Source organism: Sporothrix brasiliensis (assembly GCF_000820605.1).
Source record: "Sporothrix brasiliensis 5110 chromosome Unknown Cont18, whole genome shotgun sequence".
Lineage (NCBI taxonomy): Eukaryota > Fungi > Ascomycota > Sordariomycetes > Ophiostomatales > Ophiostomataceae > Sporothrix > Sporothrix brasiliensis.
The window spans coordinates 2,967,919-2,993,574 of NW_024467137.1; the positions used below are offsets into that span (position 1 = coordinate 2,967,919).

General features: G+C 59.1%; 6 protein-coding genes across 6 annotated transcripts; 3 read left to right on the plus strand and 3 right to left on the minus strand.

The window, feature by feature from the left end:
• Nucleotides 1-400: 400 nt before the first annotated feature.
• On the plus strand, nt 401-853 carry SPBR_02102 (protein transport protein YOS1; the record flags this gene model as incomplete). The annotated part of the gene is made up of 3 exons (XM_040760411.1): nt 401-428; nt 517-705; nt 798-853. The coding sequence occupies 3 exons, from the start codon at nt 401-403 to the stop codon at nt 851-853; spliced, it is 273 nt and encodes a 90-aa protein (XP_040619785.1).
• An 872-nt stretch (nt 854-1,725) lies between these two features.
• SPBR_01192 (uncharacterized protein) lies at nt 1,726-7,048 on the minus strand (the record flags this gene model as incomplete). Its single annotated transcript, XM_040759503.1, has 2 exons — nt 1,726-6,727; nt 6,804-7,048. The coding sequence occupies 2 exons, from the start codon at nt 7,046-7,048 to the stop codon at nt 1,726-1,728; spliced, it is 5,247 nt and encodes a 1,748-aa protein (XP_040619786.1).
• Nucleotides 7,049-9,254: 2,206 nt separating this feature from the next.
• On the plus strand, nt 9,255-11,493 carry SPBR_01408 (uncharacterized protein; the record flags this gene model as incomplete). Its single annotated transcript, XM_040759719.1, has 2 exons — nt 9,255-9,299; nt 9,364-11,493. The coding sequence occupies 2 exons, from the start codon at nt 9,255-9,257 to the stop codon at nt 11,491-11,493; spliced, it is 2,175 nt and encodes a 724-aa protein (XP_040619787.1).
• A 1,498-nt stretch (nt 11,494-12,991) lies between these two features.
• On the minus strand, nt 12,992-16,621 carry SPBR_09071 (uncharacterized protein; the record flags this gene model as incomplete). Its single annotated transcript, XM_040767197.1, has 3 exons — nt 12,992-16,143; nt 16,200-16,308; nt 16,355-16,621. 3 exons carry the CDS (start codon nt 16,619-16,621, stop codon nt 12,992-12,994), a joined length of 3,528 nt encoding a protein of 1,175 aa, XP_040619788.1.
• Nucleotides 16,622-20,646: 4,025 nt separating this feature from the next.
• On the minus strand, nt 20,647-22,131 carry SPBR_01662 (protein-er retention protein; the record flags this gene model as incomplete). The annotated part of the gene is made up of 1 exon (XM_040759972.1): nt 20,647-22,131. The coding sequence occupies one exon, from the start codon at nt 22,129-22,131 to the stop codon at nt 20,647-20,649; it is 1,485 nt and encodes a 494-aa protein (XP_040619789.1).
• A 730-nt stretch (nt 22,132-22,861) lies between these two features.
• Nucleotides 22,862-24,379, plus strand: SPBR_01649 (peroxin-10; the record flags this gene model as incomplete). The annotated part of the gene is made up of 1 exon (XM_040759959.1): nt 22,862-24,379. One exon carries the CDS (start codon nt 22,862-22,864, stop codon nt 24,377-24,379), a length of 1,518 nt encoding a protein of 505 aa, XP_040619790.1.
• Between the last annotated feature and the right edge of the window lie 1,277 nt (nt 24,380-25,656).

Consider the following 25,656-nt stretch of genomic DNA (forward strand, 5'->3'; position numbering starts at 1 on the left):
GTACACGAATAGTGGCCATTCGCACGGCCTAGGCTCTTTCCAGCTGCTGTGTGTCCTCTTGCCAGCTGACAGCAGGCAGCCAGAAACAATGCTGCGTGCTGTGGAGCTGTGAGTTAGCCAAGTAAAGCTCGACCCGCGTTTTGTCGTGTCCTCCTCTCTTTCTTCTCCTTTCCACATCGGTGACGACGAGGACGACAAAAGACGACGAGACACGACCGTCCACCACAACCCACAAAGGCGACTCCATCGCACCCTGCTGATGCTGGGGCTGATGATGAAATAGGCGAATAGGCGAATAGGCGAATTCCCGACGTCCCACCTCCATCCAAAAAAACAGCCACAGCCTTCTGCACCGTCTGGCCCTCCTTGCGAGGCGCACATCTCTCCCTTGTTATCCACCATGTATCTCTTGGGCGGGTTTCTTTACGGTACGCCTGGCCTGCTTGCGCAGTCTTGCTTTGGATCCTGCATCTTGCATCTTGGGCTGCGCCCTCGGCTAACAGAATCGACCGACAGTGTCCGTCCTCCTCATCAATGCCATTGCCATCCTGTCCGAAGACCGCTTCCTCGCGCGCATCGGTCTGTCGCCCGCGACCTATGATCCGGCGTTTGGCCAGCCCGGCGGCGGCGGTGTCGGCGGCGGCGATGCCAGCATCAAGGCCAAGATCATCAACTTGATTGCCAGCGTGCGCACGCTGATGCGGAGTATGTTGTCATGTTCCCCCTCTTCCCTCCCTCGGCCCCTGCGTTCTTTTGCAGACGATGCCCTTTGATGCCCTTTCCTAACAACACTCCAGTACCTTTGATTGTCATCAACACGCTGCTCATAGTGTATGAGCTGGTCCTTGGTTAGACTGGGAGGAGGAGAGCATGGCGGGTGTTGCGGATGGGGATGTGGATGTGCGCGACAGAAGGTGAAAAGGGAGAGCCGACGGGGCGGACGATGACACTGACCAAGGTCGGGCGAGAGACAACCCAATTGGGGCAAGGAAAAGGAGTGGCCGGTGGCTGGACTGGCTTGGACGAGCATATTCAGCGAGGGAGCGACGTCGGGGCAGTTGTTCCCATGACGCTTTTGGGAACGGGCAACGAGGTGGCCTGCTGGCAGTGGGACTGGACTTTTGCCTGTGATGTGCTGTTGATACGTTCGATACGTTCCTGTCACACAGCGCATGTAACATTACGAACTGCATCTTTTCCAAGACAACATGACAAATGGAATTTACATGACATCACCGACTTGTCATAGGATCAGGAGCTGCCATTGGATCAGAAATAGAAAGCGATCATAGCAAATAAAATGAAATCGTGTAACGGTTCCCAGTTACGTAGCACGGCGTATGTGTATGTGGTCACTGGACAAATAAAAAGAGACGAATACGCCGTACAAGAAAGTTATTATCATTTATAGACATGTAATAAAAAATGGCAAAATGGCAAAATGGCAAAATGGCACAAATGGCAAGAGTGGCAAAGGGGCTGTAAGACAAAAGGCTCGCTAATATTCCAACATATGATATGCCCAAAACAGAAAGCGTAAATACAAACAAACATGGCTTGCTGGCTACCGTCAAGGCGGACAGTTCGACGGAGGATGTAAAGCGAAATAAATGGCAGGATGTGAAGAGTGCGGTACAGACGAAGAAGGGTATCTTTTGAAAAGAAAAGACTGGTAATGGAGAGAAGAGGTCGCACAGCACCGGACAAGAAGATACGCGTGCTTCATCACATGACGATGCACTTTCCGCCCTTCTTTTCGGATTCTTGCTGCATCTGCTGCTGCATCTGCTGCTGCATCTGTTGCTGCTGGATGTGCTGCTGGAGCTGCTGCATGGCATATGCCGACGACGAACCAGGGCCGCCGCCGGGAATGGAGGGCATCGGCGGTAGGTACTGCTGCTGCTGCTGCTGCAGCATAGGAGGCTGGTAGTAGCTGCCCGACGACCCGGGCGCCGGACCGTGCATGTTGGGCGGCATGTTGGGCGGCATGTTGGGCGGCATGTTCATCATGGCCGTCGTCGTCGTAATGTCCGTCCACGCGCTGCTGGCTGCGTCAAAGTCGCGCTCCTTTTTTCTCTTGCCGCGGCGCCGTGATGTTGTGCCTGTCGTGGTCGGCAGGGCCGACAATCCCGACATGGCATCGGACGGGGCAACGGACGGGGCAACGGACGGGGCAACCGAGGCTGCCGCTGCCTTCTTACCGCGCCGGCTCTTTCCCGGCACGGCCGTGACTGTGGATGAGCCGATCGATGCCGGCGGCGGAAGGGGCGGGACGGGAACGGACGTGTCCACCAGCGCGGTGGACGCGGCCTCCTTGCCCTTCTTCTTCTTCTTGCTGTTGCTGCGCCGCCAGCCGCGCTTCTTGGCATCGGCCATGTTCTTGGCCGCGCTGCGCTCGGCACGGCTCTGCTTGCGGTTGAGGCTGGGCTGGCGCAAGGCGGCAGACGTGGGTGCGGCCGCTGTGCCGTTCTGAGCATAGAACCCCAAAGTGTACGGTAGAATCAGCGGCTTTTGGGCAGGCTTAACAGGTGTGCCGCCACCCGACAACGTCTCGAGACGCTCGCGTAGCTCGGCGTTGCGCTCTTGCGCCTGCGGGTGGCGTGGGACCGGCGCAAAGATGACAGGGGCCGGACCGTCATCGTCGTCGTCAGCACCGCCGTCATGGTGGTTGCCACTACCCCCAGGACCATCTTGGAAGCGGCCGAGACCCGACTTGGACTTGCTTTTCGGCGGGTCAAAGGCGCCGGTCACGCCGCGCGGTGTGCTGATGATGAGCGGCTGGTCTTCCACTGGACCAAACGACGGCGACGAGCTGGAGACGACGGGGTTGGAAAAGGCGCGCTGTGGCTGCATCAGCGGCGGCTGGAAGTAGTACTGCGGCTGCTGCTGTGGCTGCTGCTGCTGCTGCTGTTGTTGCTGAAGTTGTAGCTGCTGGAACGCCTGGTTCGCATCCTGCTGTGGCTGCAGATGCGGGAGGGGTTTGTTCAATCCCAGGTTGTCCACCGACGCGGCAGCAGCGCTGCTGGAGCCGAGAGCTGAGGCCGGTCCGGGCCCGGGCGGAATCCCAGTGCTCGGCCGTTGCATAGAAGACCGCCTGCTTTGCCGGTTGCTGCCGACAGGCACGCGCGGGACAAGGAAGGAGTTCATGGAGAAGCGGTTCGGGGAAAGCGGCGACACGGCCTCTTGTTGACTGGCAATGCCTTGTCCGGGCGGCGACGAAAAGTCTTCCGAACTGGCCGGTGCCTGCGCGCTGGTATTGGCAGTCGTCGTGGCAGTGGCAGGATATTGGGCTGCAGGTTGTGCCACAGGCGGTGCCGAGTAGGGGTAGCTGACTGGGTAGCTGGCTGGGTAGCTGACTGGGTAGCTCGTGTTTCCGACACCTAGGCCCATGCCGCCCGTCGGCCCAGTGGCCACGCCGAAGCCCACACCAGGTGCGTTTGAAACGGACGGTCGCTGCATTGGCCACGTTTGCACATAGGCCACGGGCTTGGGCACAAAGTTGCCGTAGCTGTCTTGCACCTGCTGTGGTGGCTGTTGTTGACGTGGTTGTGGTTGAAATGGTTGCTGGAAAGGCAGAGGTTGTGGTACAGACGGGTCCCAGGTGAGAGAGCCACCTGTCTGTACGGGAATCTGGAGATCGAGAACTGGTGGGCCCATCGTCGACACGGAACCAGTCGACGCCTGCTGCTGCTGCTGCTGCTGCGTTTGCGGCGGCAGTTGAGAAGCTGCGCCGGCCGACTCATTCGTCGTCGACAGGTCCGTAGGTGGCCGCTGCTCAACATGTGGTGATCCAGGCGGCGATGCCTCGTACAGATCGCCCGACGGCACAGTGTCTGATTCACGCGACACCGGCCGGTCGTCATTAAACTCGCTCTCCTCATGACGACTTGGATCCTGTGTTGTCACTGTTGCTGCTGCTGCTGTACTTTCTGCAGCAAGGTCTGGATTTGGCAGGCCCAACGTGGCACCCACACCAGGTATAGAGGGCGGCATAGAGGTAGATGTTGCAAGAGTTGCCGGGGGTGGTGCCGCGGCCGACATGGTCGGTGCGGCGGTGGCCGAGGGGGCGGGACGAGCCACGGGTTGTGGCGGCGCAACGACGGGCGGAACGTTGTGGCGCAAGAATGCTGGCAAATCGTGCGGGTCAATGTCTTTTTGATACGGCGGCGGTGGCGGGACCCAGTTGTCGGCATCGCTCTCGTGAGGGTGTTCGCGGCGCCCGTCGGCGCGGCGGTAGACAATCGGGACGCCGCTTGACGTGGTGGCGGGCGGTGGGTTGCGACGGCGGTTGATGGCGGCAGCGGTGGCGGCGCGGCGCAGGGTGACGCCCGACCGTGGACTGCCCTGCGAGTAAGGCGCGTCAAAGGCCTCAATAGACTCTTGCTCCTCCTCACCGAGCACGGACTCTGTTTCAGCGCGGTCACTGTGGTTAACCTCCGCAGTCGTGCCGGTCGTGCCGGTGGTAGCTGAATCCGTTGTCATGCCCGATTCGGCAGCGGCCGCAGCAGCAGCAGCAGCCGATCCCGGCAAAAGTGGCACGGCCGGTGTCCGTGCTGCTGCGCCGAGGGCTGAGCCCTGCTGGCGAGTCGTTGGAGGGGCCGCCATCCGTCGTGGAACAAGCGGATCGTCGTCGTCTTCATGGTTGGTGCTGCTGTTTGTGGCATTGCGGAGCGAGGACGATGCAAGAGGCCGCGAGGTGGACGCGTGCGCGGGCCGTGCGCCCTGTGAGAAGGACGAGGGCAGGGCTGGCATGGCCGGCAGGGACACGACGGGATTGCTCTGTGCGGCGCCGACGCCGGCCGTGGTGGCATTCCGCATGAGCGCGCCGGGCGCGCCGGGCTTGCCGCGCTTCTGGGCCACGGTCCGGCGCCGCACAATAGCCACCTCAGTGTCAATGTCGCGGTGCTCCTCTTCGAGAACCTCGGGTTCTTTGGAGCCGACCTCGATGGTGATGTCGGTTGTCTCGCCATCGGTGGTGCCATAGTCAAAGTCCACGAGCAACAAGCGGCCGCCGTCAATAAAGTCAATCCCGTCGTCGTCGGAGCTGATGGGTTGGGGCGGGTGCACACCGCGGGCGCCGACGACCAAGCGCTCGCGCAGGGACGAGTCGCCAAAGCCCTCGACCCAGTTCACCATGCTGACACCGGGCAGCTCGGCGACGCGGGACCCTGCAATGAACGTGTTCCGCTGGCGGTCGCAGAGCAGCTGCCACTGGGGCACGCGCACGGAGGAGTCGCTGCCCGATTCTTGCAGGCGGGCAGAGGCCGCACGCATGGACGGGCTGCCGCTGTTGGCGCGGGACATGCTGCCGCCGTTGCCGCCACTGCTTGCACCCCCGCTGGCGCTGCCGCCGCCATTCGTGGCGCTGCTGTTGCTGCCGCCACCGAGAGCAGTGCTCATCGCGGACGCGCCGCTGCCGCTCATGCCTTCAAAGCCACCCGGCGCGCCTGGATCCATGCTTCTGCCGTTGCTGCTCTCGTCGCTGCTGCTATGGATGTTGTTGCCAGGGCCGGTAGGAACGGCGTCCAGGTCCTCGGGCACGCCATACAGCCAAATGTCCTTGCCTTGGAACCCGGCCGAGACAAGGTCGCCGTGATACGAGGCGGACGGCAGCGTACAAGGGAGCAGGCGGGCCGGGGATGCTGCGGTAGGGATGGGCCCGGTAAAGTAGGTGGTGCCGTTGCGGAGGTCGTCGATGCGGACGGCGCGGAAGGTCTCGAAGCTCCGGTCGTAGGCAAACGTCCAAAAGGCCTCCTCGCGGCTCGAGTCTTGCAGGAGGACAGCGTGGCTGCAGTCGCGGCTGGTGTTGGGGAAGAGGATCGATGTGGTCCAGAGGGCGCTCAGATCGTCGCTGGACATTTGGCTGCCCGGGTCGTAGTAGGGCGCGGTCAGGATGACGGTGTTGGGCTGGGCGGCGTGGACCGAGGTGCCCAGGATCTGGGTGCCGTCAAAGGAAAAGGCGAGGGCGTCGACGTGGTCGCACTTGACGGCGCGGCGGTCGGTCGCGAGGGCGCCCGGACGGAGGGACGAGACCTCGATGCCGCCCTCGTAGGCGGCGGCCAAGACGGAGCCGCAGGGGCTCAGGGCAATGGCGCGCGGGCTGTGGTCGAGGATGATGGACTGGATGCGGCGCGGCGGGCTCTTTTGCAGGTCGTACAGGTCGACCTGCATCTCGGTGAGCAGCACGGCGAGCACCGAGGCGTCGTCCCGGATGCAGGTGGCCGCGGGCCGCCGCAGGACCTTGAGCTCGCGGACGACCTCGACGCCGTGGGGCGCCGCGGCGCAGCGCACGTCGAGCACGTAGATGCGGGACGAGTTGTATGCCAGCAAGTGGTGGCCGCGGGGCGAGGCCTGGAACTGCATGCCCTCGCCGCCGGGCGCCGACGAAGAGGAGATGGAGTTGCTGACGAGGCGGACGAGGGTGCGACTGGGCCGCAGATAGGCGTCGAAGCGGCAGCGCTTGACTTGGCGGGCGAAGGCGCGGCGCAGGTCGGCGAGCAGGCAGTCGTGGCGGTCCTGCTGGTCGGCGGCAGTGGTAGAGCCATCCTGGGCGGACTGCTGGAGCGACTTGAGGCGGTTGAAGAGGGACTTGTAGTTGCTGGCGACAAAGGTGGGTGTTCGTGCGAGGTGGTGGGCGTAGAGGTGGGCTTGCTGGGAGACGGTGCGCCATTTGGAGTTGAGGAGGACGAGAGAGGCGAAGGCGTTTGAGTCGGTTGCGAGGAGGATTCTGAGAGGTTAGGACGGCACGGAGGGACAGGGCCAAAAAAAGGAGGGAAAAAAGGAGAAAAGCACGAGAGACATACTGTTGGATGATCTCGTCGGGGAGACGCTCAAAGGGCGGAAGGGCAGCCATTCTGCTCCGCGGGGCCTTGTCGATGCTGCTGCGGCCGGCGGACGCGACCGGCGTCCCTGGTGATGTATCGTAGCCGGCGTTGCTGTCTTTGTCGTCGATGCCGCCGTCGCTGCCGTCGAGAAAGATCGGCGGCTTCTCCGTCGAGGACCGCGGCTGGAGCGGCGGCGCGTCGGGGGCTTCGTCGCCGGCGGCCATGACGGGACGGGGCGGCGAGGAGAAGGTCGATGGTGGTCAGACGTCGTGGTCGAGCGGCATGGTTGGGAGAGTTGGGGGAGGTTCAAAGATGACGATTGCAAAAGGAAGATCGAGAGATCAGAAAAGAGGTGTCAACAAAGCCAAGCCACAAAGTGCCAAAGAGGCAAGAAGCCAAGCCAGCGGCGACTGCCAGCTGAGAACGCGGTTGCCCGTCTGGGATAAAACGACAAGGAGAAGCGGGCCCGTTCACAGGGGAAAGAGCGTGGCTGCGTACGACGACGTTGCACAACTTATGTTGTAGGGAAAGTGCAATGCCAGCGCCGTTAGTGTGTGTTAGTGGATGCCCTGACGAGCTGGAGTGCTGGAGGCCGCGGTGGCGCTTGCCGTTTCGGGCTAGCAAACGGTCCCTGTTTCTTATTTCTTACACTTAACGGAGAAGGCACGATTGCGGCAGGAGCCAAAAACCTGCTGCGTCTTAGAAGGAAGGAGCGACGACGCTGAAAGGTGGATTTGCAATAAGCATCATAACACGCGTACGAGACGATGGAATGCAAACGACGTCGGTTCCAGTCAGGTTTTACAGTAGCGAGAAGCAGGAGTTGGAAAGTCATTCCTCAGTGTGCTGTGTCTCACGGTCGTTCTGATTCTGAAATGTGTCTAGAGTGCGCGTTGGGGGTGTGGAGAGGATTGGGAACAGGCAAAGCAACGGCCAAAGGGACAAAGAGGTCCGACATGCGCCGTATTCTGTATTTGGGCAAGAAACGTGCGGTAGGCTTGGAAGAGCGTGCACGCATGAACTGGGGCAAATAAGAGACAGAGAGGACAGGAAAATATCATATTGTAATTACAGAGTATGATGCAGGGCAGTGTTGGCTTTTCGGGCAGTGTGCGTTTTGGCAGGAACTGTCAGATGGCGCTAAAGGCTGGCTCATCTGCCATCTGCCATCTGAATGCTTTGGCAGGAGCAGGAAGTCCGCACGTAATTCGTAACATACGTGAATACGGCAGGAGCGAACCACTTGGAGAGGGGCGGAGCCGCCAGTGCGCCCATGTATTCTTACTCTACGGTTTGGGCTGCAGGTAGTGCCATAGTAAGACTACTACCACGGCAAAATAAAGGACAGAAGGGCAGACGAGAAAGACTGCGACGAATAAGTGGCGGCGTCGTCGTTGTCGTCGTCAAGGACGCGCGTACTGGATTTGTGAGGAGGGAGAAACGAGGACCAGAAGAGGAAAGGGGCAAGCGGTCGAGTTGACAAACGGAAGGAGGCAAGGGCAGACACAGAGAGGCAAGGAACAGGCAGGAGCAAACAGGAGCAAACAGGAGCAAACAGAGAGGGTGTGCGACGGTGGCCTGAAATGGGCAGACAGCGTCTTGTTGAAAGGATTCCGGTGATGGCTGTTTGTTGTTGATGCAACGCACGGCGCAGGACTCCCTGCGTCCAGATACGGCCGGGGATGGAAACAATAGGCGTATGAAAGAAACCGTGCACAAAACTACGTCGAAAGAAAACCAAAGGTCGCCAATCGCTGTCTACCACGGCTGTTGGTTGCTCTTTCCGTTTATGAAATACATTGAGCAGATTGATGCATCACTGTAGGAGAGGAATGGCTTAGCGGACAAAGCCCACTATTGCCCACTATTTCGGAGTCTTCAGGCCGCCCTGTTCTGCTTCTATTTTTAACCAACTAACCAATAAATGCGACTGTTGTTGACAACCGAGAAGTCGGGGTCGGGTCAGGCAAAGCGTACAAATTAAGACGTACTTTCGTCAATGCCACATTAGTGGGCGAGCGCCGTACTTTCGCCTATCCTTCAGCGGGTGAGAGCCCTAACGAAGACCGCTGCGTGCTAGTAAAGTCCCCTGAACAGAGCCCAGGCTGCGCCGGCGAAGGCTAGCCCAGAATCCAAAACAGGGGCGGAACCGCTGGAAGCGCAGGGTCGGTTGGTGAGATACAGCGGATGACAGCGGCCGTCCACGACCTGTGATACGCCGTGGAGCATTGCTGACGGCCATTCCTCCAACGGGCTCCATGAGGATGCCCTTCCTGGAGCACTCCTTTCGCGTCTCTTTCTTGCGTCTCGCACTTCTCGTGTCTCCTCGCATGGAACGGTTTGTATTTCATTGCTGGTCAAATACAAGCGCACGGTCAGAAGACGGAGTACCGAGGACACAGGTCAGAGGACGCAACGGTTTCCCCCGCCATGTCCGTCACTGGCGAACGGGGTAGCGAACGTACTCGTCCCCGTGTACGTTGCGGCCAAAGTAGCCCCGCGCGTATACGTGCTTGTTGTTGAACCGCAGCGGCAGCAGCTCGCGCGCCCGTATCCCGACGCTGTCCGTCGCCGGATCCGCGAACCGGCCCAGGCCCGTGTCGCCGACGTGCGCCATGGTCGTCTCGCGCCGGCTCTTGTCCTCCAGGACCATCTGGTAGCCGCGGCCGGCGACGCGCAGCGCCACGTCGTACGCCGACCGCACCGACGGCAGCACGCCCGGGCCCGTGGCCGTGAAGCTGCCGCCAGCCACAGCCAGGCGGCCGCCAAACGCCGCTTTGAGGTCGGCGTCGAGCGCCGCCATGCGGCTGGCGTGGCCGACGTAGTGCTGCGGGATGCACTCGCGGCAGAGCTTGGTGCGCGTCGCAATGGGCGTCGGCATGGGCGCGCCGCCGCCGCCGCCAAAGCCGGGCGTGTCGCGCAGGTGCCGCCGCAGGACGGCCTCGGCCATGCGCACCGCCTCGTCCGCCGACGGGAAGTCGTCGGGGTACTGGTAGCCGTCCCAGACGTGGCCGCCCAGCATGACCGTGTACTTGGAGCCGCGCGTGCGGTCGGCCGCCGCGCGGGCCGTCCGGGCCGCGTCCAGCCCCTGCTGGGATTTGTTGTAGACGTCCGTCACGTGGGCGTCGTCCATGACCAGGGTGCGCTCGAAATCAAAGAGCTCGCGCATGCTCATCTCGCGGTCCGAGTCGAAGATGACGCCCAGCGCGCCCTCGGGGTTCTCCTCGAGCGGCACGCTCTGCGGGATGAGGTAGCCAAAGCCCCCGTACGGCCGGTGCAGGTTCGGCTCCGCGTAGTGCAGATTGACCACCATAATGGTCACGGCGTGGGCGTCGCGCAGCGACGGCAGCTGCCCGCCGTCGTCGCTCGTGTCGGACCCGCCGGCCATCCGGAACAGCGTGGGGCTGGCGACCGTCGACACCACGCGGTCGTAGGCGTCGCCGTCGGCGCTCGTCTTGGGCGTCGCCACGCGCACCCGCTGCGCCTCGTACCGCAGCCCCGTCACCGGCTCGCCCGACCGGATCGTCACATTGGACCGGCTGCGCAGGCTGCGCGCCAGCGCGTCCGTCAGCGTCCCGAAGCCCTGCGCGAACCCAAACTGCGTCCACCCGGTGCTGCGCATCATCAGCATGGGCAGCCGGTCAAAGGGGCTGGCCTCGCGCGGCAGGCCGTCGTCTGCGTCGCCTTCGTAGCCCGGCGTGCCCCTCTTCTTTTTGGCCGCCGCCAGCCACGGCTGGTAGCGGTCGCCCAGACGCAGCATGATGTCGTGCAGCAGCTGCAGGTCGCTCTCCATAATCAGCTCCACCTTGCCCTTGGCCGCGCTGTACTCCTCTGCGAAGCGCAGCGTCTCTGCCGTCAGCGGCGGGAACCCGGCAATGCCGCCGCCCAGGCCCGCGTTCTGGCCCGGGAAGTCGTCGTGGTCCTCGGGCTGGGCCCGCCCCATGCGCGCCGCCTGCTGCCGCCGCAGCTCCGCAATCTTGGCCTGCCGGTCGTACAGCCGGAACAAGGGCCCTGCCGCTTCCTTGAGCCACTGCGGCCGCAGGATGCTGCTGGCCACGCTCAGCTTCCACACGTCGCCGCCGTAGACGCCGTGCATCACCGCCGACAGCATGTTCTCCGCAAGGGCCGTGTTGCCGCCCGACATGCGGGTCATAAACGCGCCCGCCGACTCGTCGTCGCTGGCCGGCGGGTAGCGCCCGGGCGCCTTGCTCGCCGCCACCATGCGCGCCTGCGTCTTTTCCGCCTTGGCTGTCGAGGGCAGCAGGTACGAAAAGGCGCCCGGCAGGAGGCTCCGGAACAGCGGCTCCTTCAGCACCCGCGTGGCGCACCAGACGACCCACCGGCCGAAGGCTTTCCAGTACGCCAGCTGCTCGGCCAGGGTCACGGACCTGCCCTCTCGGCTGTCCCCGGCTTGCGGCCGTTGCGGCCTCAAGTTGCCCAGCGACACGTTCACGAGGTGGTCCGGGTAGTAGATGTACTGCGCGGCCTTCCACTCGCTGACGCGCAGCTCGTCGTGCAGGCCCAGTTGGTCGATGAGTTCCAGCAGCAAGAAATCGTCATAGCGGGCGCCCTTTTGCGGCGCCACCATGCGCGCGCCGGCCTCGAGGACGTCTGTCCGTTCGTGCTCGCCCGCGTCGTTTTTCTTTTCGTTGTTCGCCGTATCCGATGACGACGACTCGCTGTCAATCCACCCGCCCAGCCGTCCGCTACCCTCGTAGACTGTAATGTGGCTCGTCGCTGGCAAGAGCATGGCCAGGTAGTATGCCGTGGTCAGGCCCGTCAGCCCGCCGCCAATGACGGCCACTCTCTTGGGTACGGGGAGCCGGGGCGACGGCGAGAAAGACGCGTGCCGGCGCTGCGACATGGTGGCAGCAGCTGCTGCTGCACAGCAGTGTGCTCGTCCATAGCCGGGCCGCCCTGCAGCGAGCAACAGGAGCCGTTGCCGCACAAGCGCCGACCTGGTCGCCGCCGCCGAACAGACCTGGCTCCGCGGTCCCATCGTGTGTGTGTGCGTGCTTTGCTTGCTGAATCACTGCTCGAGAAGCAGGACCATGATTGTATCAAGGGAGGAAAGGTCGTGCGGGTGCCAATCGGGCTCCAATTGGGTGTGTTTGGGGCTATGAGGTGTAGACGTGTAATGAGTTTGATGTCGCGTTGGTCGCTATTCTCAGATGTCGTATGTTTTCGCCTAGGCCCTAATTAGTGGCTCGCCAAACGGCAAGTTAGTGCCCGTTGGAGTGAGCGAGTCCGTCCGCACCGGCACTTTGGAGCTCCTGTCGTCCGCTAGCGTGAACTTTTTGAAGCAGGTGCGACCCATGCCACTGTGGCTTCCTTGCAGGAACACATTTGGTGTCATTCAGCTCACTCTTTGGAAGCGGAAGTGTTTGATTAAAATAAGCATTTTCTCCAATATCAACACGATTTGACGTCTGGCCATTTTCAGCGACTCAATGCCAACTCTCCCTTTCCATAGGATCCCTGAAATATAACAACACAATCTCGTCAAAAGGTCAATGTATGACTCTATTTCTCCATTACTATTGCTCGTCGATTAAAGTATTAAAGTGTATGATTCTCTCGTGTTTCATTTCGCCTTATTTTCCTCGGCCTTTTCTTTGCTCCTGGCGCCCGGGTATCCTTTCCAATGTTGTTGGGAATGTTTGCTTTTGGATGTCTGATAAAGCCCCTTGGGTCCCTGTACTTTTAACGTTCGTTCTCTCATGAACCCGTCCCATCGAATGCGTTTGAAGAAAGCAGTGCATACAAGACAAATAAAAACAACAGATATTATTGTCATAAGAAGACGTGAGGATGCCAAAAAAAAGAAAACGAGAAAACGCCGACAGCAACACCACTAGTTGGTCCCTCTAAATCAGAGGAGATGGGCCAGATAGAGAACACAAAACACCGCGCGACATAGAATAAAACACATAAAAACCCGCTGTCTTGCTATGCGTGTAGGGGAATATGCGAGAGTAAAAGAGGGTGTGAGTACAAAACTCAAATCAAAGAGAGAAATGGAGATCAAAAACGAAAAGATGAAACGTATAAAGACAGCGCCGTGAGGCAGAACAGGTGTTGAAAACGCAAAAAGGAAAGCATTGTTAAAAGGTAAAACAAAGGCAGAAACTTTGAAGAGAGTCAACGCCATGGGCATACATCTCATCTCAAATCATACCGCCGTGGTCGTTGTCGTTGTCGTGGATCGGCGGGCTGCGCATTTCGTAGACGACGGTCCTCACCTCTGCTTTTGGCTGCTGTGCTGCTATTGTTGGTGCCGGGACCGATATCGATGCCGTAGCTGGTGATGAGACCGGAGAGACGATGGTTTCCGCGTTCAGTGCCTGAGCTGCCACCTCGCCGCCCTCGGGAACCAGCCGGATCCGACTGCGCAAGTCTTCGCGCCACTTCTCTCTCTCGAGCTCGTGCTGCCGGGCGGCCGAGCTATTGCCACCACCGCTGCTCTCGCTAACCGCCTCGACCGCCTTCCGCGTGGTGTGTGCCACCCGCTGCGCCGCCAGCAGCGTTGTGGTAGACAGACTGTTCCGCGTCGAAAGGCTGCTCCGCAACCCTCCGCCCGTCAACGGCTGGCTGGTAGGTGCCTGGGACGCGGGGTTGCTAGTCACCGCCGCAGCAGACAATGACCCTGTCCCTGGCCCGGAAGTTGACTCTCGGCGGAAGAGAGACTTGCCCAGCGCTGTCGGCCGCCAGCGTACACTATCACGGGAAGCCGCCTTCTTCATCATGCGTGCTGCCATCATGCGGGCACCACCTTCGTCATCGTCATAGTCAAAGGAGCTTTGCGAGGGCTGGGAGGCCGGCGTAGGCTGAATAGGTGTCGGCAGAGGTGGTAGAGGGTAGTTGGGAGGCGGCGGCAGAGGAAGTGGCGGTGAGGCAAGGTACGAGTGCCGGTTTGACGACGTGCTGGTGGAACTGAAGCTTCCATAGCCCGCGCTACGGTTGCTGCTGCCGATCGTACTGGTCACAGTGCTACTGAGGGCGCTGGACCCACTGGTGCTGCTGTTGGTTACGCTGGTGGCGATGCTGGTGGCGATGCTTTCACTGGCCGAGCCGTTGCTCTTTGTACGAGCATGGAGGGACAGGCGATTGCCGGTAGGTGTCGCCGAGGACGACCGAGAATTGTCCGTCGTCGGGACCCATTGCACCGTTCGGAACATGGCCGTGGAGCCGGCCCCGCTAAGGCGTTTCTCGGCTACGTCTGTGGCAACCTCACTCGCTTCATTCTCAATCGGGTGAAGCGGTGGTGGTGGTGCCGGGCGCGGCGGAGGGCTCGTGGGCCAAGGATTGCTGATGTCCGAAGAAGTCGGCAAGGGAATCTTGCGCGGCGCAGTGGCGGCAGATGGGGAGGGCGCCGTCGGTGAACTGGCCGTAGCAATTGGTGATGTTGGGCTCGTAGTCGACCTTTGGTTATCAGAAGAGCTGGGGAAGAGTCGAATCGTAGGGATGTGCTTGGCTATGGCGCCAGCTGATACGGCTGAACCGGTAGAGAACACGTTGAGTGACAGCATAGGTTGCGGCGTGGGCGATGTTATGAGTGATGCTGCAGGCGACGGAGAAGGTGACCGGACCGGAACGGGTGCAGGGCGACTGGGAATGAAAGCAGACGCATCTTCGTCGACCGCATCCGGGACGCTGTTGCCTTCGTGGACACTGTAGTGGCTACTGGCACGGCTGCTGCTGCTACCCGATGGGTTTGTCGCATCGTCGGGATGCTCGATGATCGGGGCCATCGCGGGATCGCTGTAACGCTTGATTTTCAGAAGCCGATTCGGAGGCAAGAGCGAGCGCTGCTGTTCTGCCACCATGAGTGGAGTGGTCTGTTGGCTCGGTTGTTGTCGGGACACGGGCTGGTACACTGATGGTGGTGGCTGAGACGACGTCTGTGAGAGAGACCGGAGAAGTGATGCCGTGGCAGGGTCCGGTGTGTCGGCAAGAACGGAGGCCTCGTCGGGTGCCGTGGGGACAGGGCTCTTGCTCGTGATGCTGCTGTCACGCCTGCGCGCGCCGTCATTTGCCTCGTGCTCATCTTCAATCTCGTCATCGTTTTCGTCATCGCTATTGAACATGGCCGTGTTCCAGACGCTGGGTGTCGTTGCAGTTGTGGAAGTAGGTGACGTAACCGCCGAACCTGGCAAGTTTGAGACTGGAGATGAAGAAGGCTGTGGGTGATGTTTCGTCACAGGTGTATCCGACTGACTCCGGCGGAGACCGCTCAATTTGCTGCTGCGAGTCGCAGTACTTCCACTGCCAACGTCTCCCACATCCATGCCCGTCAACTGGGAGATTTTGCTCATGGACCGGCGCCGGGGCACCATAGCCGGTTGAGCAGCCGTAACAGTTTCCCCGTAGGGTGGAGACTGTGGCGGCCTCGGTGATGGTATGGAAGATATTACCGGTGACTCAACTGGTGTTGTGACCGTGATTGACGGTGCTCCGCTGGCCGAATGAGACCCGATCGAGGGTGTGCTGCCATTGCTGTTTGTATGGAGGGGCCCTTTCATGGCATCCTTGGCCGAGCTGGCAGCCTTGCCGGCCATACGCATGAATTTGCGGACCGCCTTGCCCGGTGCAGCCGCAGATGGCTTCAGGCGGGAGGACGATGAAAATGAGGACAGCAGCGGAAGAGAAGGCGTTTGCTTTGTTGTAGCGGCAGGCACACGACGCTCGCTATGCGTGGACGAGGAGTCATCGCGGGTGGCGCTGTTATGTGCAGAGGCGGCGGTCGATGTGCCAGCACTGCCCATGCTGTGAACAGAAAAGAGCGATACAGCATCACCGTGGGCGACTGATCGCAATGACGCCGCCGGCAGATGTCCGGAAGCAAAGGATGGTGAACCCCCTCCCCGCGACCGGGGCTTGAGTGGTGGAAGAGCAAGCGGCGCCATGAGCGGTGGCTGGGCGAGGGGTGTGATGGGACGAGTGTTCAGGTTGCCTGCGGTTGCAGACAGAGCATGTGTGGGAGGTGATGCCAATGGCGGGAGATCCAGCGGTGTGAGAGTCAGTGGTTCAATACTACGACGGTCGGAGGCAGAACTGGCCGAGCTTGCGTTCTTGTCTTGCGTTCGTTGCTGTGCTACGGAAGAGAACCAGCCTGCCGAGCTTTGAGCCGGTCGCAGCAATGTCGTGTGGGAAGACAGAGAGGCGCCGCGCTTAAGTGATGACGAGGTAAACCCGTCAGCATCGGCAAAGCCTCCTGGTTGGATGTTGAAGGACGAGACGGAGGAAGCCACTGACGAGGCAGACGGCTGCGACCGGTGAAATGGCTTGTCACTTGGTCGGCTGCTCGATCGACTGCTTGCTGACTTTTGTAGTTTGCCTTTTTGCGGGACAGGCGGCAGGGGCTTGGCTGCGTACTGCTCGTCGAGAGATAGCCGAGGCCGGTGTTGCTGTTGTAGTTGTTGATGCTGCTGCCGTGTAGATAATTGAGATAGTTGGCGTTGATGCCCAGGCTTGCTGGCACTGGCTGGTGTAATGGTGGACGTAGTTGAGGTTGTGGATGTTGTTAGTACTGTGGCGGTGCGGTGGTGTGTGTTGTTGTCGACGTTGCCATGTTGTCGGTGTTGTTTTCGATGTTGTGAGGGTTGCGGTTGAGGTCGCGGTTCGTGGCCGATCATGATCGTCGCAACTGAGCCTTTCCTACTCCCTCTGCCACCCTCGCCATACTCATCGTACCCATCATACTCGTTGGCCGTTTCATTGCCATCGTTGTCGTCGTCCGACCCGTGGAACGCAAATGTCTGGTCCAGACGAGCCCATGGGGTGTCTGTTCCAGCCATGGCGACAGGTGACAGGCAGCAGAAGACAGTGGGCAACAGTCTGTGGACCGTGGCGAGGCGACACGAAACCGAGCACAACAGACGACGGGCGCTGTTTGAGTCGTGTATGCTGCGCCGGGTTCGATCGCTTGTAGTCGTGTTGCATATGTATGTGCCACTGTGCAACCGGGTTTTCACTCTCGTTTGTGTTTATTTTAAGATGAGTAACGGAGGGTAGCGTGCAACGGCCGAGAAGGAGACGTCAGTCGTAAGAACGGGAATCGAGTCTGGGGGCGGGCGGGCGTAGAAGAGACCGTTAAGACGGGATATTGCGGTTGAGGCTGGGGTCGAAGTCGAAACTGAGTCAAGCACAAGGATTGGGCGATTATAAGACAGCGATGGCTACACCGTCGGTAGCGTCGACAGCAACAGCAGTAGCGACGAACAAGGACACGAACAGTGCCAGACGAGAAGCAGAACAGAAAGAAAACGCGTACTGGGTCCGGCAAGTCGACGACATTGTTTGTCGGAGGCAGAGAAGCAGCAAAAGAGAGACACGGAGAGCGACGGCAGAGAAGAGGCGCGGAGGCTGCTCTCTCACACCCTCATCTGTCGCGTCGAAGCTGATCGTGTGTACTTCGTAGTACGGTAGACAAAAGACAAAGCAGCAGCTTTTGCTTTTTTCGTGATTTGCGATTTTTGTCGTTACGAAGGGAGGCTGGATGGAGGGAATCGGTCTCCGCTTCAAGCTGCTGTGCCTATCATTGCTGTTTTCTGCGTCTTGTGGCGTAGATCTGTGGTGATAAAGCTTTTTGCAACCTTTTGTTTATTTTTATGTTTTTTCAGGCCCTCGTTCTGTTTTTTTTTCTGGACGGACAATGCAAAGGAGACGGCAACCAGGGAATCGAACCGGAAAAAAGAAGACAAAATGCGACAATAGCGCGACAGTAGGAAAAACAAGAGAACAGAGCTGTGTTGGGACGTGCACGATGGAACGAAAAGAGGAGACAAGCCGAGATTGAAACAAAACAGATGGAGAGCAGAAAAGGCGAAAGAACGACGATGAAAGACAAAACCGAAACAATAGACGAGTGTCGTGAGCCGAAAATCATGAAAAGAAGGACAAGGCGTGACAGCGACAGCGAACGAAACGAAGAAACCCGAACGTGAAAAGGAGAGGAAATGAGAGAAGAACAAAATAAAAAAGGAGACACAAAATGAAAATCCAAAACTCGTGAGAAAAAGCAACGACAAGAGACGGTAGCTCCTTCCGTTGCACGCTTGCTTGCCACCCTATATGAGGCAGGAAGTATAGGAGATCTAGCAAGAAGAAGAAGAAGAAAAGGGCAGGAACGAACGGAGCCGATGAAGTTTCCACCCAGAAGAAGGAAGGACCCAAAGAAAATCACAAGCGAAAGAAGCTCCGGAGAATAAGAGATGCAAGTATGGGCGGATCCCAGAATGCTGCGCTCAAGACAGTCTTGTGCGAGTGCGAGACTGGTCGCTGCGCTGCTCGCGTAAGGAGCTGTGCAAATGCGCAGGGCTAGGCCGTGCTTGGGCATTGGCAGAGAGGAAGCTTCAGCTACTGCTTGACTCCATATGCCCTTTTACTCAAAATAACAAAGTGGATGATTGACAAGGCGCTCGTAGAGGAAGGCACGAAGCAGCCATAGACGATTGCTGTTTTACACACAGGGAAGGAGTACGATGTACGCATCAAGCATGTGCCATGTGGGAAAGAGACAAGAGCGAGAACGCGTGACAAGGGAAGGCGCGAGCAACGGGTATTCTAGATGACGAGATAGTTTTTGCTCGGTAGGTTGCGGCAGGCAGATTTGCATCTAGCAGGAAAGACGACGACCAAGGGGCAGCAGCCGTTGAAGATGATCCCACAGCGCGACAGTACGAAGTACTCCGTACTCCGTAACTGGTAGATGATGGACATGAGTGCAAAATAAACTGTTATTCGCGCCGGCAATTGCTCCCCAAAGAGGCAAAGGAAAGAACAACCAGCAAATACGAAATATGGCAAGAGCAAGAAGGAAAGAGAAAGTCACGTCAGTGCAAATCAGCCGAACACATCACTACACACTAGCGAGAAAAGGGGCAAGAACGAAAGAAAACACAAAGTAAATAAAAACAAAGGCCCCCAGCGGGCCCAGTTAAAAGACAATCCTTGCATCGTTGGATCCATGTCGACGGAGTAATACGACAACGCAAGATACGGGATAAGGGACATTGTCAGAAACAAGTGCCTTTTCGGTGGAGTTTGAGGAGACAAGGGTCCCAGGACGAAGACAAGGATAGTTCTGCGACGCTGTCGAAGAAAGCAGTTGTTAACAGTCGTTAGTTCGAAGGGTGGGATTGACAGGAAAGTGGGTGCATGGACCAGGTAATATGTCGTGGAAGGAACCTTGCTGGGGGAGATTGTCGAGGAAGGAGCGGGCATACCGACTCGGGAAAGAGAGAATGAGAAAGAGAGTCGGAAAGAAAAAAGAAAGAGAAAGAGAAAGAGCGACGGCAAAGCCTCGCAAAGACAAGGGAAAGAACAACCCAAGAAGAGCAGCATCGGGGTCAAATATGAAACGTCGACGGCATGGCACTTGGTGGCCAGCTTGAGCTCGGCGTTCTGGACCCTCGGCCGCCTCACCCGGCTTCACCTCGCCAGGCGTTGAAACAACACAGCCTTGCATCAAGGGGCGAAGGTCTGTCTGTGAAGAGAAAAAAAGAAAAGGGAAAAGAAAAAGAAAAAAAAAAAACCAGGGAGCAGATGATGGGGCAGGCGCGGCAAAGGGCAAGCGCGACCAGCAACGGGCGCGCTGGATGGCAGTTTTGGGCAAGTGCCTCCAGCTACCAGCATCGCGGCTCCACTCCATGACGAGAAAAAAAAAAGGATCCAGAGGTCGCTCATTTCCTTTTCTTGGTTTCCTTGGTTGCTTGTTCGAAGGGGAGTTTTAGCATCGTGCGTGCGGAGCAGAGATTATTTTGGGGTATTTATGGAATCTGCAGTCGTTTCTACTTTGTACTCCGTACGATGTATGTTGCACTCAGTCTTGCAACGGCTTCTGCAAGCAGAGACAAATGACGCCCCTTGTCTGGATCGCCGTCCTGAAGTGAGATGCGATCAACCAAGAGCCGGGGTGCTTTATGACGAGCAGTGTCGTACGGGGAAACTGTCTTGACTTGTGTCTCTTTCCACGATGTACGTGCATCGTGTCCGACGCACGTGAAATGAACAAAAGAGGTCGATGCGTACGACGTAGAGACGGGCAAGACACATCACAAAGTGCGGCTGCCGATGGACACGAGAAATGCACACTCAGATGGAAATGACGATGAACCGTGAGATGAGGTCAAAGCTTGGTCTTAATATCGCTGATATTGGCAGACACACGTAGTGCAGCTGGGCGATGAGTCGGGTGCGAATGGAACGAAGTACAGGAGATGATGGCCATGGGAAACACGCAATCAGACACAAAACATATGCAACCACACAGACAATGGCCACGGGATACCATGTCTGAGTATTTCGTACCAATTTCCAGAAATGAAAAAGAACAAAGGATGCTTCTCGAAGTCGAAGGGTAGGATGCAGAAGAAAACGTCGGAGATGAAGTGCATAAGTTGATTTTTCGTGTAATTGGCGTAATTTGCAACAGCCGCAACATGCACACGGCCATTTCTGATTCGTCCGCACAGACGTCTTGGCTTACTTCATGGAGTCGTAGTGAGAAACAGCGAAATGCAAACAGTAGAGGTTCAGTAAACAAGGACAATAAATTTGGATAGAGCGTCTTTTTGACGAGAAAAGAAAATATAATAAAATATACCGAGGACAATACCTCGTTTTGATCTCCCAAAAACCAAGCTAAACGCCCCGTACCCCATTGAGAACCAAAAATAAAAACTAAATGTTCGACGTACTCCATATACGACGTGTATGATAATGCCATCATTCAAACGCTGTAGGCGCGACTGTGCTACTGTGGTCGCCGGCCATGATGCTCCGCGCTGTATCTACGCCCCGGCAGTAGACCGACACGCGCCTAGACGTCGTCCTCGTCCTCGTCGCCGTACTTGGGCTGGTAGTCGCCCAGCAGAATGTCGCTGCTCGAGATGGTGCTGCTCGCGCTGCCGCCACTGCTGCCCGGCGACATGCCGCCCAGCAGCAGACCGGTGCCGCCGGCGAACAAGTCGCTGCCCGTGGAGGTGGTGGAAGTGGAGCGGATCCACTCGGTCTCGACGCGGAAAAAGATCCAGACCCAGCGGCGCAGGACCTCGAGCAGCTGCATGAGGAAGAGCGAGCTCTCAAAGTCGGCGACGTGGTCGAGGTGGGGGCTGAGCTTGAGGGACCAGGTGCAGCGCAGGAGCAGGTCCAGCGCCATGGCGCCGTAGTACACAATCGGCTGGCCGCCGCCGACGAGGCGGCGGCGGCGCAGGGCCCAGGGGTGGTCGGGGGCGTTGCGCGCGCGCGCGCCGTCAAAGAGGGTCAGGTCCCAGTCCTTGGCGACGTCCCAGTAGAAGCTGTACAGGGAGTTGGCCAGGACGGCGGCCAGCCACAGGCGGTAGTACATGGTGGACGCGCTGCCGGTCGCGGGGGTGGAGGCGCTGGCGTCCTCGGCGGCCTTGGCGCTGCGCTGGAGGGCCGAAAACAAAATGACGGGGAACGAGGTGGCGTACTTGGCGGCGTTGGCCAGGTGCTGGAGGCCTGTGCCGCCGCCGCCGCCGCCACCGACGCCCGACCGCCGCACGCGCAGATACTCAATCATGCACTGGCGGAAGCGCGCCAGGAACGGCATGGCCATGATGAGGGGCACGAGGACGCCGCCGCCGCAGTTGCGGTCCGGGCGGTCGGTGGCCGAGGCCTCGTCGCGGCCGCCCCGGGGCGCCGCGAAAAAGAACATGCACAGGCACACGTACAGGTCGCCGAGGACCTTGGAGTAGCTGGTGAGCACATCGGCGAGCAAGATGTCGCCAAACTTGCCGTGCTGCGCCTCGGCCAGGCCGCCCACCAGCACGCGCCGCAGCGTCGTCGCAAACCGCCGACGGCCGTCTTGGGGTAGGGCCCACGTCGGTGGGCTCGCCGGCGTGCGTCGGGGGTTGCTGCTGCTGCTGCCGCCGCCGCTGCTGCGAACAATGCCGGTGTACCGCTGCAGCAAGGTGAGCGGAAAGGGGAGGATGAGCAGCAGGCCGAGCACGGCGAGCGTGGTCATGGGCATCCAGTCGAGGGCCAGCACGCGATCGACATTGTGGCGGGTCAGCGCCCAGAAGAGGAGCAGCGACGCCGCGAGCACGGACGACGTGACGGTCGCGAGCCGGTAGGCCGAGTGGTGGTGAGGTATGTGTGCACCGGACGTGCGGCCTGGATAGCGGATGAGCGACGGCACGTCGATCTTGAGGAGGTAGAGATAGTGGAGGTTGGCGCCCCAGCCCCAGGTGGCCAGGACGGTGATGAGGGCCACGCGGTAGGGAAGCGGGAGGACCAGACTGAACGCATCGAGCTCGGGCTCGACGGCTGCGTCGCCGTCCATTGTGGGGGGCGGTCGGGCGAAAGAGCCTGGGGGGAAGGGGGAAGAAACGAGATCAAGCGGTGCGGTTGTGGTGATGGTTGAGGATCGATGCCGTCTCCTTATCGATCACTTCGCAGTCCGTCGTGCCGTCGCGGCAAAAGCCCCATGGGCGGGAGGTGGAATTGAACGAGCGGCTGGCCGTGGAACGACAAGCTCCGCCGGTATCGTCGTTTTTGCTCCGTTGGCGTTTTATGTGGTTGTGTGTGAATTCCAAAAATAGCAGCTCGATTGTGTGCCAAAATAGGAGACGCCAGCGAAAAGAACACGACGTCAGAATCCCAGTCTGGGTGCTGTCTCTTGGCGGCTGCCATTCGTGGACAACGACTGCCGCAACTGCCCGCCAAAGCGTGTCTGCTGGCGCGTCGCTCCTTCTGTATATGCCCTGAGTAGCTCGACTCGGCTGCGTTAGCGCGTGCCAGCAGCACCTTCCTGTCCTGCCATTGCGTGCCTTACTCACCAAAAAGATACATTAGCTTTGTACCTTTTTAGCGCATAGCCCCCCAACTCCAGTAATTACGTCGTGCTTCACAAGCTGCATAGTGCCGAGGCAATTCAGAAGGGAAGGTGCAAACAAAGGAAGTCGTGCCTGTTCTGAACCTCATCCTCAATATCGCGACAGCCACTACCACCACTGCAACAACAACGGCAGCATCCCATCGCACACCGCCTGCACATCGTGTCACAACCAGTCATGTCCTCTTCCTCCGGCGCCGGCCCTCGTCTGCCGGCCGTCCGCGCCCTCTCGACCGTCGCGTCGCGGCCGTCATCGTCGTCGGCCTCACAGGCGTCCGAAGCCGCCGCTGCTGCCGGTGCAGGCGAAGCCGGCACATCGCGGACCGCCATTGCCGCTGCTGCCGCCGCCTCCTCTGCGTCCTCGTCGTCGTCTGCCGCCTCTACCTCTGCCGACACGCCCCTCCCCGCCCTCCTCCCGCTGACCTCGCCGTTCCCCTTCGCCTCCGCCCCGGACATCATCCGCGCCCACCAAAAGGATGCCTACTTTGCCGGCACGCTCGCCAACGACCTGGCCGATCTGGTCTTGCGCTTTGCCGGCGGCCGGACCGCGCATGCGTGGGCCACCGAGACGCGCACGGCGGCCGAGCTCGCCTACTTTGGCCTGACCGCGTGGCTGGGCCACCGCACACTGGGCGAGGAGTACTGCGACTTGATGGAGGTGGTGGTGCCCGACACGCCGGGACGGGAAAGCGTGGGCGCGCCCCTGCTGATCCCGCCGCCCCTCCGACGGTCCGCGTACGTGTTGACGTCCGTGCTGGCGCCGTACCTGGTGGGCCGCTCGCTGCCCGGCGTGCGGCGCGCGCTGCGGCGGCGGCTCGAGGCCAAGGTGGCCGCGTTGGAGGGCGCGGCCGCCCTGCAGGCGATGCGCCAGGCAGGCGCCAAGGCAAAGAAGGGCCGGCCAACAGCGTCGTCATCGTTTTCAACATCATCAACATCGTCGACATCATCATCCGTGTCCCTGCGCGTGCGCGTCCTGCTGCCCGTCTACCGCTACCTGCTCACACATCTCGACTCGCTGACCTCGGGCACGCACGTGCGCGCCGTGACGCTGGCTCTGTTTTACTTTTATGGCGCCTACTACACACTGACCACGCGCCTGCTCGGGCTCCGGTACGTCTTTACACGGCGGCGGCAGGGCGCCGGGGGGCAGGGCGCGTCGGCGGCGGACGATGTCGTGGGCTACGAGGTGCTGGGCGCGCTGCTCGTACTGCAGTTGGCTGTCCAGGGCTACGTCCACGTGCGGGATACTCTGTCGTCGTCCGCGTCGTCCTCCTCTTTCCCCTCGTCGTCATCTCCACGGTTTTCGGGCCCCGTCCAGGTCAGCCTCGACCACGACCACACCTATACTGCCAACAACGAGCTTCTTTTGGGCGGCAGCGACGACACACCGGCCTCGTCCGCCGCCACGGCTCTCGCCGCGATGACCAGCACACCCGACACGCCCCGCGATCCTGACACGGGCGGCCCCGGCTACCGCTTCAACCTCGAGCCCAAGCAGACGATGCGCTGGCTGGGCAGCCGCATGCAGCGGCAGTGCACGCTGTGTCTGGAGACGCTCAAGGACCCGGCGGCAACACCGTGCGGACACGTGTTTTGCTGGCGGTGCATTGGGGACTGGGTGCGGGAGAAGCCCGAGTGTCCGCTGTGCCGGCGCGGCGCGCAGCCGCAGCACATTCTGCCGCTGCAGGCGTTGTGATACGACAAGGCAGGCAGTAGGGTTGTACGTTTGGAGCAATGTGTTTATATCGTCACTGTAATAGTAGCCACGTTTTTGTACATTTTAGACGAGACTCGGTTCGTTCAGAATAATGAAAATACCAGTTGAAAGCAATATATAAGAACGAAAAGACAAAGGTAAAGACGTACAGCACTTGCATCAAATGGAATGATGGTGATTGTTGTGAACATATAATATTTGTACTTGACATGGAAAATGGCCAAAATAAACCCCCGACAAATTGTGCAAGACAGAACAAAAATGATAAAGACAAGATTAAACTGTTCTCTCGTTTCTTTCCGTCTTTTGACCTGCAAGCAGAGACTGCATAAGACAAAAAACGTCTACGGAGAAACGAAGACTAGAAAATGGTGATGGAAAATAAGAAGAAAAATAAAAACTCGAAAAAGCCAAACAAAAAAACGACGCAAAAGCAAAAGCATCGCTTCAAAGTTCAACTCGGCCTACAAAAGCTTTCCCATAAGCGCCCCCTCCTCCCAAAAACGTGAATAACGCCCCCTCTCAGAACGAGTCCCAAAGGTTCCGCGAGAAACCTGTTTGTGGATGGGCTCAGAGACAGACGAATGGGCGGGGGGGTTCAGAACCGCATCCCAACCTAGTATAAATGCAAAGGAAAACAACACAAGGTAGTTTTACAGAGACCAGCTTTCCTCGTGGATCTCTTTCCCTAGTCTCTCTGATATCCCGGAAAGAGGACCCTAATCCAAACAATAGACTTACAGGAGTCAAACCCGACCCGGCCCAGAACTCTATAACGACAAAGAGAATCGAAAAGTAGATGGGCAAGCACAGAAGGCAAAGTAAGGAGACAGAGCAGGGAAAGCAACAAAACTGTCCTTGGAAATCGAACGCCGCTGTTCCCAACAGCAGAAGTATAGGCTTCTGGCGGTTTGTTGACGTAGAACGAAGAGGAAAATGAGAAGAAGGGCAAACGTCGAGCTGAAGGGACACGATTGCTCGTTATCCAAGATGGACATATTTAGAAAAGAAAAAGAAATAGAAGAAATAAACCACGAGTCTGTCTTCATCGTCTGATCAGCTCAATCGTTGCAGCGGGTTGAAAGGCGTCGATCGTAAGATGATTCGTATATGCGTGGTGCATAACCGTAATGCGTAGTCCGTGACGCATGATGCATGCCGTGTGCCGCGTGCTGCGTGCTGCCGTGATGTAGTGAATGCATAACAATGGATAATGAGTAAAATGCTTCTTTTGGCGTTTATATTTCAAAATAAAA